General features: G+C 49.6%; 1 protein-coding gene across 2 annotated transcripts in view; it reads right to left on the reverse strand.

Annotated features, from left to right (window-relative positions):
• Nucleotides 1-12,106, reverse strand: part of MED10 (mediator complex subunit 10) — a 93,761-nt gene extending 81,655 nt beyond the window's left edge. The window contains exon 1 of one of the 2 annotated variants that reach the window (XM_063922933.1): nt 11,645-12,097. In XM_063922933.1, the coding sequence (XP_063779003.1) occupies nt 11,645-11,766 (122 nt within the window). In that variant the 5' untranslated portion in view covers nt 11,767-12,097. Of the gene's footprint in view, nt 1-11,644 lie in introns of both variants that reach the window. The other variant, XM_063922934.1, reaches the window with a different exon arrangement.
• Nucleotides 12,107-12,412: the final 306 nt, after the last annotated feature.

Raw genomic sequence — 12,412 nt, forward strand, 5'->3', positions numbered from 1 at the left:
CTCCTCCCTCTATACCCCTCCTCCAGACCTCATTTAGAGAAACTGTGCCCAGAGGAGACGTACAGTACGAGGAAAGGATTTTTGTTAATCCAAGGGCAAGATTCGTACCAGCCACACCATATAACTTGTGATAAACTAACCAGTTAATAGTATGAAAACAACATAGCATCAGTCCAAGACCGATGAAAACTATAACATAACCCTTATGTAAGCAAAACTATATACAAGTCTTGCAGAATTAGTCCGCACTTGGGACGGGCGCCCAGCATCCTCTACGGACTACGAGAAAAAGATTTACTGGTAGGTTTAAAATCTTATTTTCTCTTACGTCCTAGAGGATGCTGGGGACTCCGTAAGGACCATGGGGATTATACCAAAGCTCCCAAACGGGCGGGAGAGTGCGGATGACTCTGCAGCACCGATTGAGCAAACAGGAGGTCCTCCTCAGCCAGGGTCTCAAACTTATAGAACTTTGCAAAGGTGTTTGAACCCGACCAAGTAGCAGCTCGGCACAGCTGTAGTGCCGAGACCCCTCGGGCAGCCGCCCAAGACGAGCCCACCTTCCTAGTGGAATGGGCCCTGACCGATTTTGCTAACGGCAATCTTGCCGTAGAATGTGCCTGCTGAATCGTGTTACAGATCCAGCGAGCAATAGTCTGCTTTGAAGCAGGGCACCAACCATCTTGGCTGCATACAGGACAAACAGTGCTTCTGTTTTTTTGACTCTAGCCGTTCTGGCCACGTAAATTTTCAAAGCCCTGACCACATCAAGGGACTCTGAATCCTCCAAGTCACGTGTAGCCACAGGCACCACAATAGGTTGGTTCATATGAAAAGATGACACCACCTAAGGCAAGAATTGAGGACGAGTCCGCAATTCCGCTCTATCCATATGGAAAACCAGATAGGGGCTTTTATGAGACAAAGCCGCCAATTTCGACACTCGCCTAGCCGAAGCCAAGGCTAATAACATGACCACCTTCCAAGTGAGATTTTAACTCCACCGTTTTAAGTGGTTCAAACCAATGCGACTCAAGGAAACTCAACACCACGTTAAGGTCCCAAGGCGCCACCGGAGGTACAAAAGGAGGCTGAATATGCAGCACTCCCTTCACAAAAGCCTGTACTTCTTGGAGAGAAACCAATTATTTTTGAAAGAAAATGGATAAGGCCGAAATCTGAACCTTAATGGAGCCTAATTTTAGGCCCAAATTCACTCCAGTTTGTAGGAAGTGAAGGAAACGGCCCAGATGGAATTCTTCCATAGGAGCTTTCCTGGCCTCACACCAAGAAACATATTTTCGCCATATACGGTGATAATGTTTAGAAGTCACGTCCTTCCTAGCCTTTATCAGCGTAGGAATGACCTCATCCGAAATGCCTTTACCGCTAGGATCCGGCGTTCAACCGCCATGCCGTCAAACGCAGCCGCGGCAAGTCTTGGAACAGACAGGGCCCCTGTTGCAACAGGTCCTGTCTTAGAGGAAGAGGCCACGGATCTTCTGTGAGCACTTCCTGCAGATCCGGATACCAGGTCCTTCGTGGCCAATCTGGAATAATGAGAATTGTTCTGACTCCTCTCTTTCTTATTATTTTCAACACCTTGGGTATGACAGGAAGGAGGAGGAAATACATATACCGACTGGAACACCCACAGTGTCACTAGGGCGTCTACAGCTACCGCCTGAGGATCTTTTGATCTGGCGCAATACCTCTGTAGCTTTTTGTTGAGGCGGGACGCCATCATGTCTATCTGGGGTAATCCCCACTGACTTGCAATCTGTGCGAAGACTTCCGGATGAAGTCCCCACTCTCCTGGATACAGGTCGTGTCTGCTGAGGAAGTCTGCTTCCCAGTTGTCCACTCCCGGAATGAACACTGCTTACAGTGCGCTTACATGAATTTCCGCCCAGCGAAGAATTCTGGTGGCATCCGCCATTGCCACTCTGCTCCATGTGCCGCCTTGGCGGTTTACATGAGCCACTGCAGTGATGTTGTCTGACTGGATCAGAATTGGTTGGTCGCGCAGTAATGTCTCCACTTGACGTAGGGCGTTGTATATGGCCCTCAGTTCCAGGATGTTGATGTGAAGACAAGTCTCTTGACTTGACCAAAAGACCTTGGAAGTTTCTTCCCTGTGTGACTGCTCCCCAACCTCGGAGGCTCGCGTCCATGTTCACCAGGATCCAGTCCTGAATGCCGAACCTGCAGCCTTCTAGAAGGTGAGCACTCTGCAGCCACCACAGGAGAGATATCCTGGCCCTGGGGAACAGGGAGATCAACTGATGAATCTGTAGATGTGACCCGGACCACTTGTCCAGTAGGTCCTACTGGAAAGTCCTCGCATGGAGTCTGCCGAAGGGAATGGCCTCGTATGATGCCACCATCTTTCCCAGGGCTCGAGTGCAGTGATGCACTGACACCTGTTTTGGTTTCAATAGGTTCCTGACTAGAGTCATGAGTTCCTGAGCTTTTCCTATCGGAAGATAAACTCTTTTCTGGTCTGTATCCAGAATCATGCCCAAGAAAGTCAGACGAGTCGTCGGAACCAACTGCGACTTCGGGATATTCAGTGAAAGTGATACGCTGTTCAGTAACTGCTCTCTTGATCTCGTTTTTATGAGGAGATCGTCCAAGTACGGGATAATTGTGACACCTTGCTAGCGCAGGAGCACCATCATTTCCGCCATTACCTTGGTGAAAATCCTCGGGGCCGTGGAAAGCCCAAACGGCAACGTCTGAAATTGGTAATGACAATCCTGTACCGTAAATCTCAGGTACGCCTTATGATGTGGATAAATGGGAACATGAAGGTATGCATCCTTTATGTCCAGAGATACCATAAAATCCCCCCCTTCCAGGCTGGCGATGACCGCTCTTAGCGATTCCATCTTGAACCTTTTCAATTATAGGTTCAGGGATTTTAAATTTAATATGGGTCTGACCGAACCGTCCGGTTTCGGGACTACAAAAAGGGTTGAGTTGCCTTCCTTGTTAAAGCAGGGGAACCTTGACCACCACCTGTTGAAGATACAATTTGTGAATTGCATTTAACACTATCTCCCCTTCCTGGGGAGAAGCTGGCAGGGCCGATTTGAAAAACCGGCGAGGAGGCACCTCTTCGAATTCCAGCTTGTAATCCTGAGAAACAATTTCTATTGCCCAGGGATTCACCTGCGAGTGAACCCAGATGTGGCTGAAAATTCGAAGACGTGCCCCAACTGGGGCGGACTCCTTTAGCGGAGCCCCAGCGTCATGCGGTGGATTTTGCAGAGGCCGGGGAGGACTTCTGTTCCTGGGAACTAGCTGTGTTGTGCAGCTTTTTCCCTCTGCCCTTACCTCTGGCAAGAAAAAAAACTCACCTCGTACTTTGTTTCTTTGGAATCGAAAGGACAGCATTTGGAAATGTGGTGCTTTCTTAGGCTGTAAGGGAATATAAGGCAAAACATTTAGATTTACCAGCTGTAGCTGTGGAGACCAGGTCCGAGAGACCTTCCCCAAACAATTTCTCACCCCTGTAAGGTAAAACCTCCATATGCCTCTTAGAGTCGGCATCACCTGTCCATTGCCGGGTCCATAGGACTCTTCTAGCAGAAGTCGACATAGCGTCTTTGAGCATCTCTCATATATAAGACAGCATCTTTTATATGCCCTAGGGTCAATAAAATGGTATCCTTATCTAGGGTCTCAATTTCCGCTGATAAGGTATCTGTCCATGCTGCTACAGCGCTACAAACCCAGGCTGACGGTAGCCGTATCTTGGGATGGCCGCGCTACCTTTTTGGATAAGCGTGTCAATGCTTTGTCCACCCTAGGGGAGGATTCTCACCGTATCCTGTCCGTTGGCGGGAAAGGATACGCCATAAGAATCCTTTTGGGAATCTGCAGTTTTTTGTCTGTTGATTCCCAAGCTTTTTCACATAATTCGTTCAATTTATGTGAGGGGGGAAAGGTTACCTCAGGTTTCTTTCCCTTATACATGTGTACCCTCGTGTCAGGAACAGGGGGTTCCTCTGTGATATGCAAAACATCTTTTATTGCAATAATCATATGGAATACATTTAGCCAATTTTGGCTGTAATTTTGCATCATCGTGGTCGACACTGGAGTCAGAATCAGTGTCGGTATCTGTATCTATTATTTGGGATAGTGGGCGCTTTTGAGACCCCGAAGGTCCCTGCGACATAGGGACAGACATGGGTTGACTCCCTGGCTGTACCCTAGCTTCAGCTCTAATCTTTTGTGCAATAAATTTACATTAGCACTTAAAACATTCCACATATCCATCCAGTCAGGTGTCGGCGTTGTTGACGGAGACACCACATTCATTTGCTCCCCGTCTCCTCTAGGAGAGCCTTTTACCTCAGACATGTCGACACACGCGTACCGACACACCAAACACTCAGGGAATCGTCTTATCTGAAGACAGTTCCCCCACAAGGCCCTTTGGAGAGACAGAGAGAGAGTATGCCAGCACACACCCCAGCGCTATATGACCCAGGAAAAAACACAATAAATATATGTTTACCCAATAGCGCTGTGTATATATGTATATATGCGCCTAGTTATGTGCCTCCCCCTCTTCTTTAAAACCCTCTTTCACTGTGGTATAAGCAGGGGAGAGTCCGGGGAGCTTCCTCTCAGCTGTGCTGTGGAGAAAATGGCGCTGGTGAGTGCTGAGGGAGAAGCCCGGCCCCCTCGGCGGCGGGCTTCTGTCCCGCTCAAATACATTAAAAATTGGCAGGGGCTCTATATATCTATCTATATATTATATACATACATACATACACACACACACACACACACACACACACACACACAGTGGCCAGCTGTATACATATATATTTTTGCCAAAGAGAGGTTCATATGCTGCCCAGGGCGCCCCCCCTGCGCCCTGCACCCTTATAGTGAACCCTTATAGTGACTGCCGTGTGTGAGGTGTATGGGAGCAATGGCGCACAGCGTTACTGCTGTGCGTTACCTCAGTGAAGATCATGAAGTCTTCTGCCGCCTCTGAAGTCTTCTTTTCTTCTCATACTCACCCGGCTTCTATCTTCCGGCTCTGCGAGGAGGACGGCGGCGCGGCTCTGGGATGGACGGCGAGGGTAAGACCTGCGTACCGATCCCTCTGGAGCTAATGGTGTCCAGTAGCCTAAGAAGCAGAGCCTTGAAACTCACAGAAGTAGGTCTGCTTCTCTCTCCTCCGTCCCTCGATGCAGGGAGTCTGTTGCCAGCAGGTTCCCTGAAAATAAAAAACCTAACAAAATACTTTCTTTCAGGAAACTCAGGAGAGCTCCCTGTAATGCACCCAGTCTCCTCTGGGCACAGTAGTAAACTGAGGTCTGGAGGAGGGGCATAGAGGGAGGAGCAAGTGCACACCCAGACCTAAAGTCTTTCTTAAAGTGCCCATGTCTCCTGCGGAGCCCGTCTATCCCCATGGTCCTTACGGAGTACCCAGCATCCTCTAGGACGTAAGAGAAAATAGGATTTTAGTACCTACCGGTAAATCCTTTTCTCCTAGTCCGTAGAGGATGCTGGGGACTCCAAAAGGACCATGGGGTATAGACGGGATCCACAGGAGCTTGGGCACACTGAAAAGACTAATTGGGTGTGAACTGGCTCCTCCCTCTATGCCCCTCCTACAGACCCCAGTTATAGGAACTGTGCCCAGGAGAGACGGACATTTCAAGGAAAGGATTTTTGTTTAAACTAAAGGCGAGACACAACCAGCCCACACCACAAACATACCGTACAACCGGAGTAACAGGAAACCAGATAACAGTATGAATTAACAACAGCAACAAGCTGAATATAACTAATACACAACCGCGTGTAAACAGATTTAACCAGTAATAATACACTGCAAGTAACAGTCCACACTGGGAAGGGCGCCCAGCATCCTCTACGGACTAGGAGAAAAGGATTTACCGGTAGGTACTAAAATCCTATTTTCTCTTACGTCTTAGAGGATGCTGGGGACTCCAAAAGTACCATGGGGTCTATACCAAAGCTCCAGAACGGGCGGGAGAGTGCAAACGACTCTGCAGCACCGATTGAGCAAACAGGAGGTCCTCCTCAGCCAGGGTATCAAACTTGTAAAACTTAGCAAAGGTGTTTGATCCCGACCACGTAGCTGCTCGGCAAAGCTGAAGTGCCGAGACCCCTCGGGCAGCCGCCCAAGACGAGCCCACTTTTCTGGTAGAATGGGCCTTTACTGATTTCGGCAACTGTAGCCCTGCCGAAGAATGAGCTTGCTGAATCGTACTACAAATCCAGCGTGCAATAGTTTGCTTAGAAGAAGGATTCCCAATCTTATTGGAAGCATACAGGACAAACAAAGCCTCCGTTTTCCTGGTCAAAGCCGTTCTGGCGATGTGAATTTTCAAAGCTCTAACAACATCAGGAGACCTTGGAACTGCCACAGCATCCGTAGCCACAGGCACCACAATAGGTTGGTTAATGTGAAACGAAGAAACCACCTTCGGCAGAAATTGTTGACGAGTCCTCAATTCTGCTCTATCCGAATGGAAAATCAAATATGGACTCATGTGAGATAAGGCCGCCAACTCTGACACTCGCCAGAGCCAAAAGCATGACTACCTTCCAAGTGAGAAACTTTAACTCCACCTTACGTAAAAGGTTCAAACCAGGGAGACATAAGAAACTGCAACACCACTTCAAGATCCCACGGCGTCACAAACGGAGGATGGATATACAGCACTCCCTTCACAAAAGTCAACCTCTGGAAGGACTGCCAATTCCTTTTGAATGAAAATAGATAAAGCCAAAATCTGAAATCTTTGATGGAACCCAATTTTAGGCCTACATCGACGCCGGCATGCAAAAAATGGAGAAACAGACCCAAGTGAAATTCCTCCGCAGGAGCAGTTTTGGTTTCACACCACGAAACATACTTTCTCCAAATGCGGTGATAATGTTTCGCCGGAACCTCCTTCCTAGCCTTAAGGAGAGTGGGGATGACCTCCCCAGGAATACCTTTTCGAGCTAAGATCTGGCGCTCAACTTCCATGCCGTCAAACGCAGCCGCGGTAAGTCTGGAAACACACATGGCCCCTGCAGTAACATGTCCTCTCTTAGAGGAAGCGGCCAAGGATCTTCCACCAATAATTCCTGAAGATCCGGATACCAGGCCCTACGCGGCCAATCGGGACCTACGAGAATCGCCCAAACCTTTGCTCGTCGTATGATTCCCAGCACCTTTGGAATGAGAGGAAGCGGAGGGAACACATATACCGACTGAAACACCAGGGCGTCTACTGCACTGGCTTGAGGGTCCCTTGACCTGGAACAATACCTCGGAAGCTTCTTGTTGAGGCGAGACGCCATCATGTCTATCAGAGGAATTCCCCAACGCTTCGTTACTTCTGCAAATACCTCTTGGTGAAGAGCCCACTCTCCCAGATGAAGATCCTGTCTGCTGAGGAAGTCTGCTTCCCAGTTGTCCACTCCCGGGAGGAAAACTGCTGACAGAGCGCTCACGTGCTGTTCCGCCCAGCGAAGGATTATTGTGGCCTCCACCAGGGTCTGGGACTCAGGATCGACCGCAAAAAGGTCGACAAACATTAGGCCGACATGGACAAAAGGTTGACATGGAAAAAGGTCGACATGAGGTTATTTGTTTTTTTTTGTGTTGTTTTCTTTGTAGAGTGACCGGGAACCCCAATTAGTGCTTCGCTACTGCTTCGCTCGGCACAGATTACCGTTCCAATCGTAGTCCACGTGGATCGTTAAGTATGAAAAGGTTCCAAAAAAAGAAAGAAAAAATCGTGAAAAACTCATGTCGACCTTTTTCCATGTTGACCTTGTTCTTGTCGACCTTTTGTCCATGACGACCTTTTGTCCATGACGACCTTTTGTCCATGTCGATCTAAGGTTTGTCGACCAATTGGCGTCGACCTAAGGTTTGTCGACCTTTTTGCTGTCGATCTGGAGTCCGGATACCCTCCACCATAGCCGCCCTGCTTCTTGTTCCGCCTTGACGGTTTACATGCGCCACCGCTGTTATGTTGTCCGACTGAATCAGGACCGGTCGACCCTGAAGAAGGCTCTTTGCTTGGAGCAGGCAGTTGTAAAACGGCTCTTAACTCGAGGACATTTATGTGGAGACAAGATTCCTGGTCTGACCATTTCCCCTGGAAATTTCTTCCTTGGGTGACTGCGCCCCAGTCTTGGAGACTTGCATCTGTTGTCAGTAGGACCCAGTCCTGGATTCCGAATCGGCGCCCTTCTAGAAGGTGAGAACTTTGCAGCCACCACAGGAGAGAAATCCTGGCCCTGAAAGATTGGCTTATTTTCTGGTGCATGTGCAGGTGAGACCCGGACCATTTGCACAGCAGATCCCACTGAAATACCCGGGCAAGAAATCTGCCAATGGCTTCGTACGCCGCAACCATTTTCCCCAGAACTCGAGTACACTCTCTGAACAATGTCTGTAGTTCCAGAGCCTTGTCTTCCGGAAGAAACACTAACTCCGTATCCAGAATCATGCCCAGAAAGGGCAGCAGAGTGGTCGGAATTAACTGAGACTTGGGTAAATTTAGAACCCAACCGTGTTGTCGCAGAACCGACAGAGACAATTCCACATTTCTTAACAATTTTTCCTTGGACCTCACCTTTATCAGATCGTCCAAGTACGGGATAATTGTAACCCCTTGTTTGTGAAGGTGAACCTTCATTTCCGCCATGACTTTGGTGAAAATCCTCGGGCCGTGGAAAGCCCAAACAGCAACGTCTGAAATTGGTAATGACAATCCTGTATCGCAAACCTGAGGAAAGCTTGATGCGGAGGATAAATCGGGACGTGTAAGTAGGCATCCTTTATATCTACTGACGTCATAAAATCCCCTCCTTCTAGGCTGGAAATCACAGCCCGAAGAGATTCCATCTTGAACTTGAAAACTTTCAAGTAAGGATTGAGGGATTTTAGGTTCAGAATAGGTCTGACCGAACCGTCCGGCTTCGGAACAACAAAGAGGCTCGAGTAGAACCCCTCCCCCTGTTGGGACGGGGGAACGGGAACAATGACCCTCTGTTGACACAACTTTTGTATTGCTGCCTTCACGACTGCCCTGTCTGGAAGGGACATTGGCAAGGCCGAAATGAAAAAGCGGTGAGGGGGCATCTCCTGAAACTCCAGCCTGTATCCCTGAGACACTATTTATAGAACCCAAGGATCCAGGCCTGATTGAACCCAGACCTGACTGAAGAGCTGCAGACGGCCCCCCACCGCTCTGGACTCCCCCAGGGGAGCCCCAGCGTCATGCGGTGGACTTAGTAGAGGCGGGGGAGGACTTTTGGTCCTGTGCGCCTGATACTGCAGGCGACTTTCTTCCCCGTCCTCTACCCTTTAAAGCGAGGAAAGACGAACCTTTACCCCGCTTGTATTTATTTGGACGAAAGGACTGCATTTGTTGATGGGGTGCCTTTTTCTGCTGTGTAGGAACATAAGGAAGAAAAGAGGACTTACCCGCAGTCGCGGTAGACACCAAGTCAGCCAAGCCTTCACCAAACAAGACACTACCTTTGAAAGGGAGAGCTTCCATAGCTTTCTTGAAGTCGGCATCAGCATTCCATTGATGGATCCACAGCGCCCTCCTGGCCGAGATCGCCATGGCATTGGCTCTTGATCCCAAGAGACCAACATCCCTCGCCGCATCCTTCAGGTAATCTGCAGAGTCCTTGATATAACCAAGAGTCAAAAGAACATTATCTTTATCAAGAATATCCATACCAGAAGCTAAATTCTCAGCCCATTTAGCAATAGCAGTACTCACCCATACCGACGCCACAGCAGGTCTGAGCAATGCACCCGAATTAGCGAAAATGGACTTCAGAGACGTCTCCAGCTTGCGATCCGCCGGATCTTTGAGAGCTGCAGTGTCAGGAGACGGAAGCGCCACTTTCTTAGACAAGCGAGATAGAGCCTTGTCGACATTCGGAGACGACTCCCATTTGTCCCTGTCATCAGAGGGGAAAGGATACGCCATGAAAATTCTTTTGGGAAACTGCCACCTCTTGTCCGGCGACTCCCAAGCCTTTTCACAAAGAGTATTCATTTCATGAGAGGGGGGAAACTTCACCTCAGGTTTTTTCCCTGTAAATAAACAAATCCTTGTTTCCTGCACCGCAGGTTCCTCAGAGATACATAAAACATCTTTAATAGCCACAATCATGTACTGAATACTCTTAACCAGCCTTGGGTGTAAGGTAGCCTCAGTGAAGTCGACATTGGAATCAGAATCCGTGTCGGTATCCGTATCTACCATCTGGGTAAACGAACGCTTTTGCGACCCTGATGGGGCCTGCACCTGAGACAAAGCATCCTCCGTGGATTTTCTCCACACTTGTGTCTGAGATTCCGATTTATTCAATCTCCTAGACAAATGATGCCACATTTGTATTAAGTGCACTTAACATCGTAAGCAAATCAGGTGTCGGCTGTGCCGACAGAGCCATCTCCAGACCCGTATCTGCACCCCCAGCCACCTCCTCCGAGGAGTAACACTCAGCTTCAGACATGCCGACACGGAATACCGACACACCAACACACACACCCGGGCACCGAAAATACTTTCTGCCAGCCCTCAAAAGACCCAGTAACATGCTGCCCAGGGAGCTCCCCCCCCAGCGCCCTGCACCCGCAAGTGCCGTTGGTGAAGTGTGTGGGAGCATGGAGCGCAGCGCTACCGCTGCGCTGCTACCTCGTCACTGAAGTCTTCTGCCGTCTGATGTCTTCGGATCTTCACATACTCACCCGGCTTCTTTCTTCTGGCTTCTGTGAGTGGGGTGACGGTGCGGCTCCAGGAACCTGCAGCTAGGCGCACCAAGTGATCGAACCCTCTGGAGCTAATGGTGTCCAGTAGCCTAAGAAGCAGAGCCCTTAACGAAGTAGAAGTAGGTCTGCTTCTCTCCCCTCTCTCCCACGCTGCAAGGGAGCCTGTAACCAGCAGGTCTCCCTGAAAATAAAAAACCTAACAAAAGTCTTTTCTAGAGAAACTCAGTAGAGCTCCCCTAGTGTGCATCCAGTCACTCCTGGGCACAAAGTCTAACTAGGGGTCTGGAGGAGGGGCATAGAGGGAGGAGCCAGTTCACACCCAGTCAAAGTCTTTTCAGTGTGCCCAAGCTCCTGCGGATCCCGTCTATACCCCATGGTCCTTTTGGAGTCCCCAGCATCCTCTAGGACGTAAAAGAAAAAAGGGTCAAGCAACCTGGTATTTCAACTGGTTGCGAGCAGGGTTGAACTTGTGTTCCACCTGGCTCACAGCGCAGTGTGAGCAGGAACCGGGTCGATACGACCCGTTTCCCATTCACTGTGTGTGTACAGGCGGCGCTTAGAGATCATGTGGTCTACAAGCGCCGCATCATCAACCCAGCAATATGCCAGGTTGCAGACAGCGGGGTGCGTGTGGCATGTCACACACTGGGAGCTCCCGTGTCAGGCTCCCGGGTGCAACCCACCTCAGGCGGTCTGAAGGGGGCATGCCGCATAACTTATCCTACAGTACCATTATATGGGGACACTAATTGCAGTGTCCGGGTAACCCCCTGGTGGGTGATTAGCACAGGGATGCAGTGATGCAGGGTGGCGCAGCTGCTGGCAGGGGAGGCACATGATGTCACTTACAGTTTCTGGTTGAGACCGGCCTGGCTGCTGGGCTGGAAGTCACTGACTATGATCCCAAGTTGACGGATGTTCTCCACAAACTTCTCCAAATGCTCCTCCAGGTTATCAAACTTGTCCGCCATCTCCCCCCCGTGCTGCACCCACCTCGCTATGCCCCCAGCGACTGGCCCGCCGTCACCCTGTAACCATCCCACGGGGACTACAGAGTTCTCTCACTGGGCGCACAGGAGCGCCTGAAGTTAAACAGGAACAGAAATCGTGCTCTACACCGCTAGACCCGTCCCACTCCCGGATGCTCCGTATCACCTTCCTGTGTGTTCCCCTCCCCGCCCACACTCAGCAGCAGTACAAACGCTAGCACTGAGCGGGGCGAGCGGCGCGCCACCCCACAGCACGCCCCCGACGCTGCGTGCTCATGCCCGGAGCCGGCAGACTGAGTGTTCGTGCACACTGCACAGCACAGTGCTGCATTGGCTTGTGTATGGCTACATCCTCCAGAAATACACTATGATCAGGGTTGTTGTTGACATTACGTCGTAAAGACCAGGGCCGGATTAAGGTCTGTTGGGGCCCCTGTCAATAAAGATATAAAATAAAAGTAAAATGTGTAATATTTATTATTATTATTATTTATAGATATGGCGCTACATGGAATCTGCAGCACGCAATTACAGAGTAAACAAATAAGCAGAACATGAAGACAATGATTTGCAGTTTAATACAATATAGGACAAGTTCACGGTATACAGGTTGAGTATCCCATATCCA

This window comes from Pseudophryne corroboree, chromosome 5, assembly GCF_028390025.1.
Source record: "Pseudophryne corroboree isolate aPseCor3 chromosome 5, aPseCor3.hap2, whole genome shotgun sequence".
Classification (NCBI taxonomy): Eukaryota; Metazoa; Chordata; class Amphibia; order Anura; family Myobatrachidae; genus Pseudophryne; species Pseudophryne corroboree.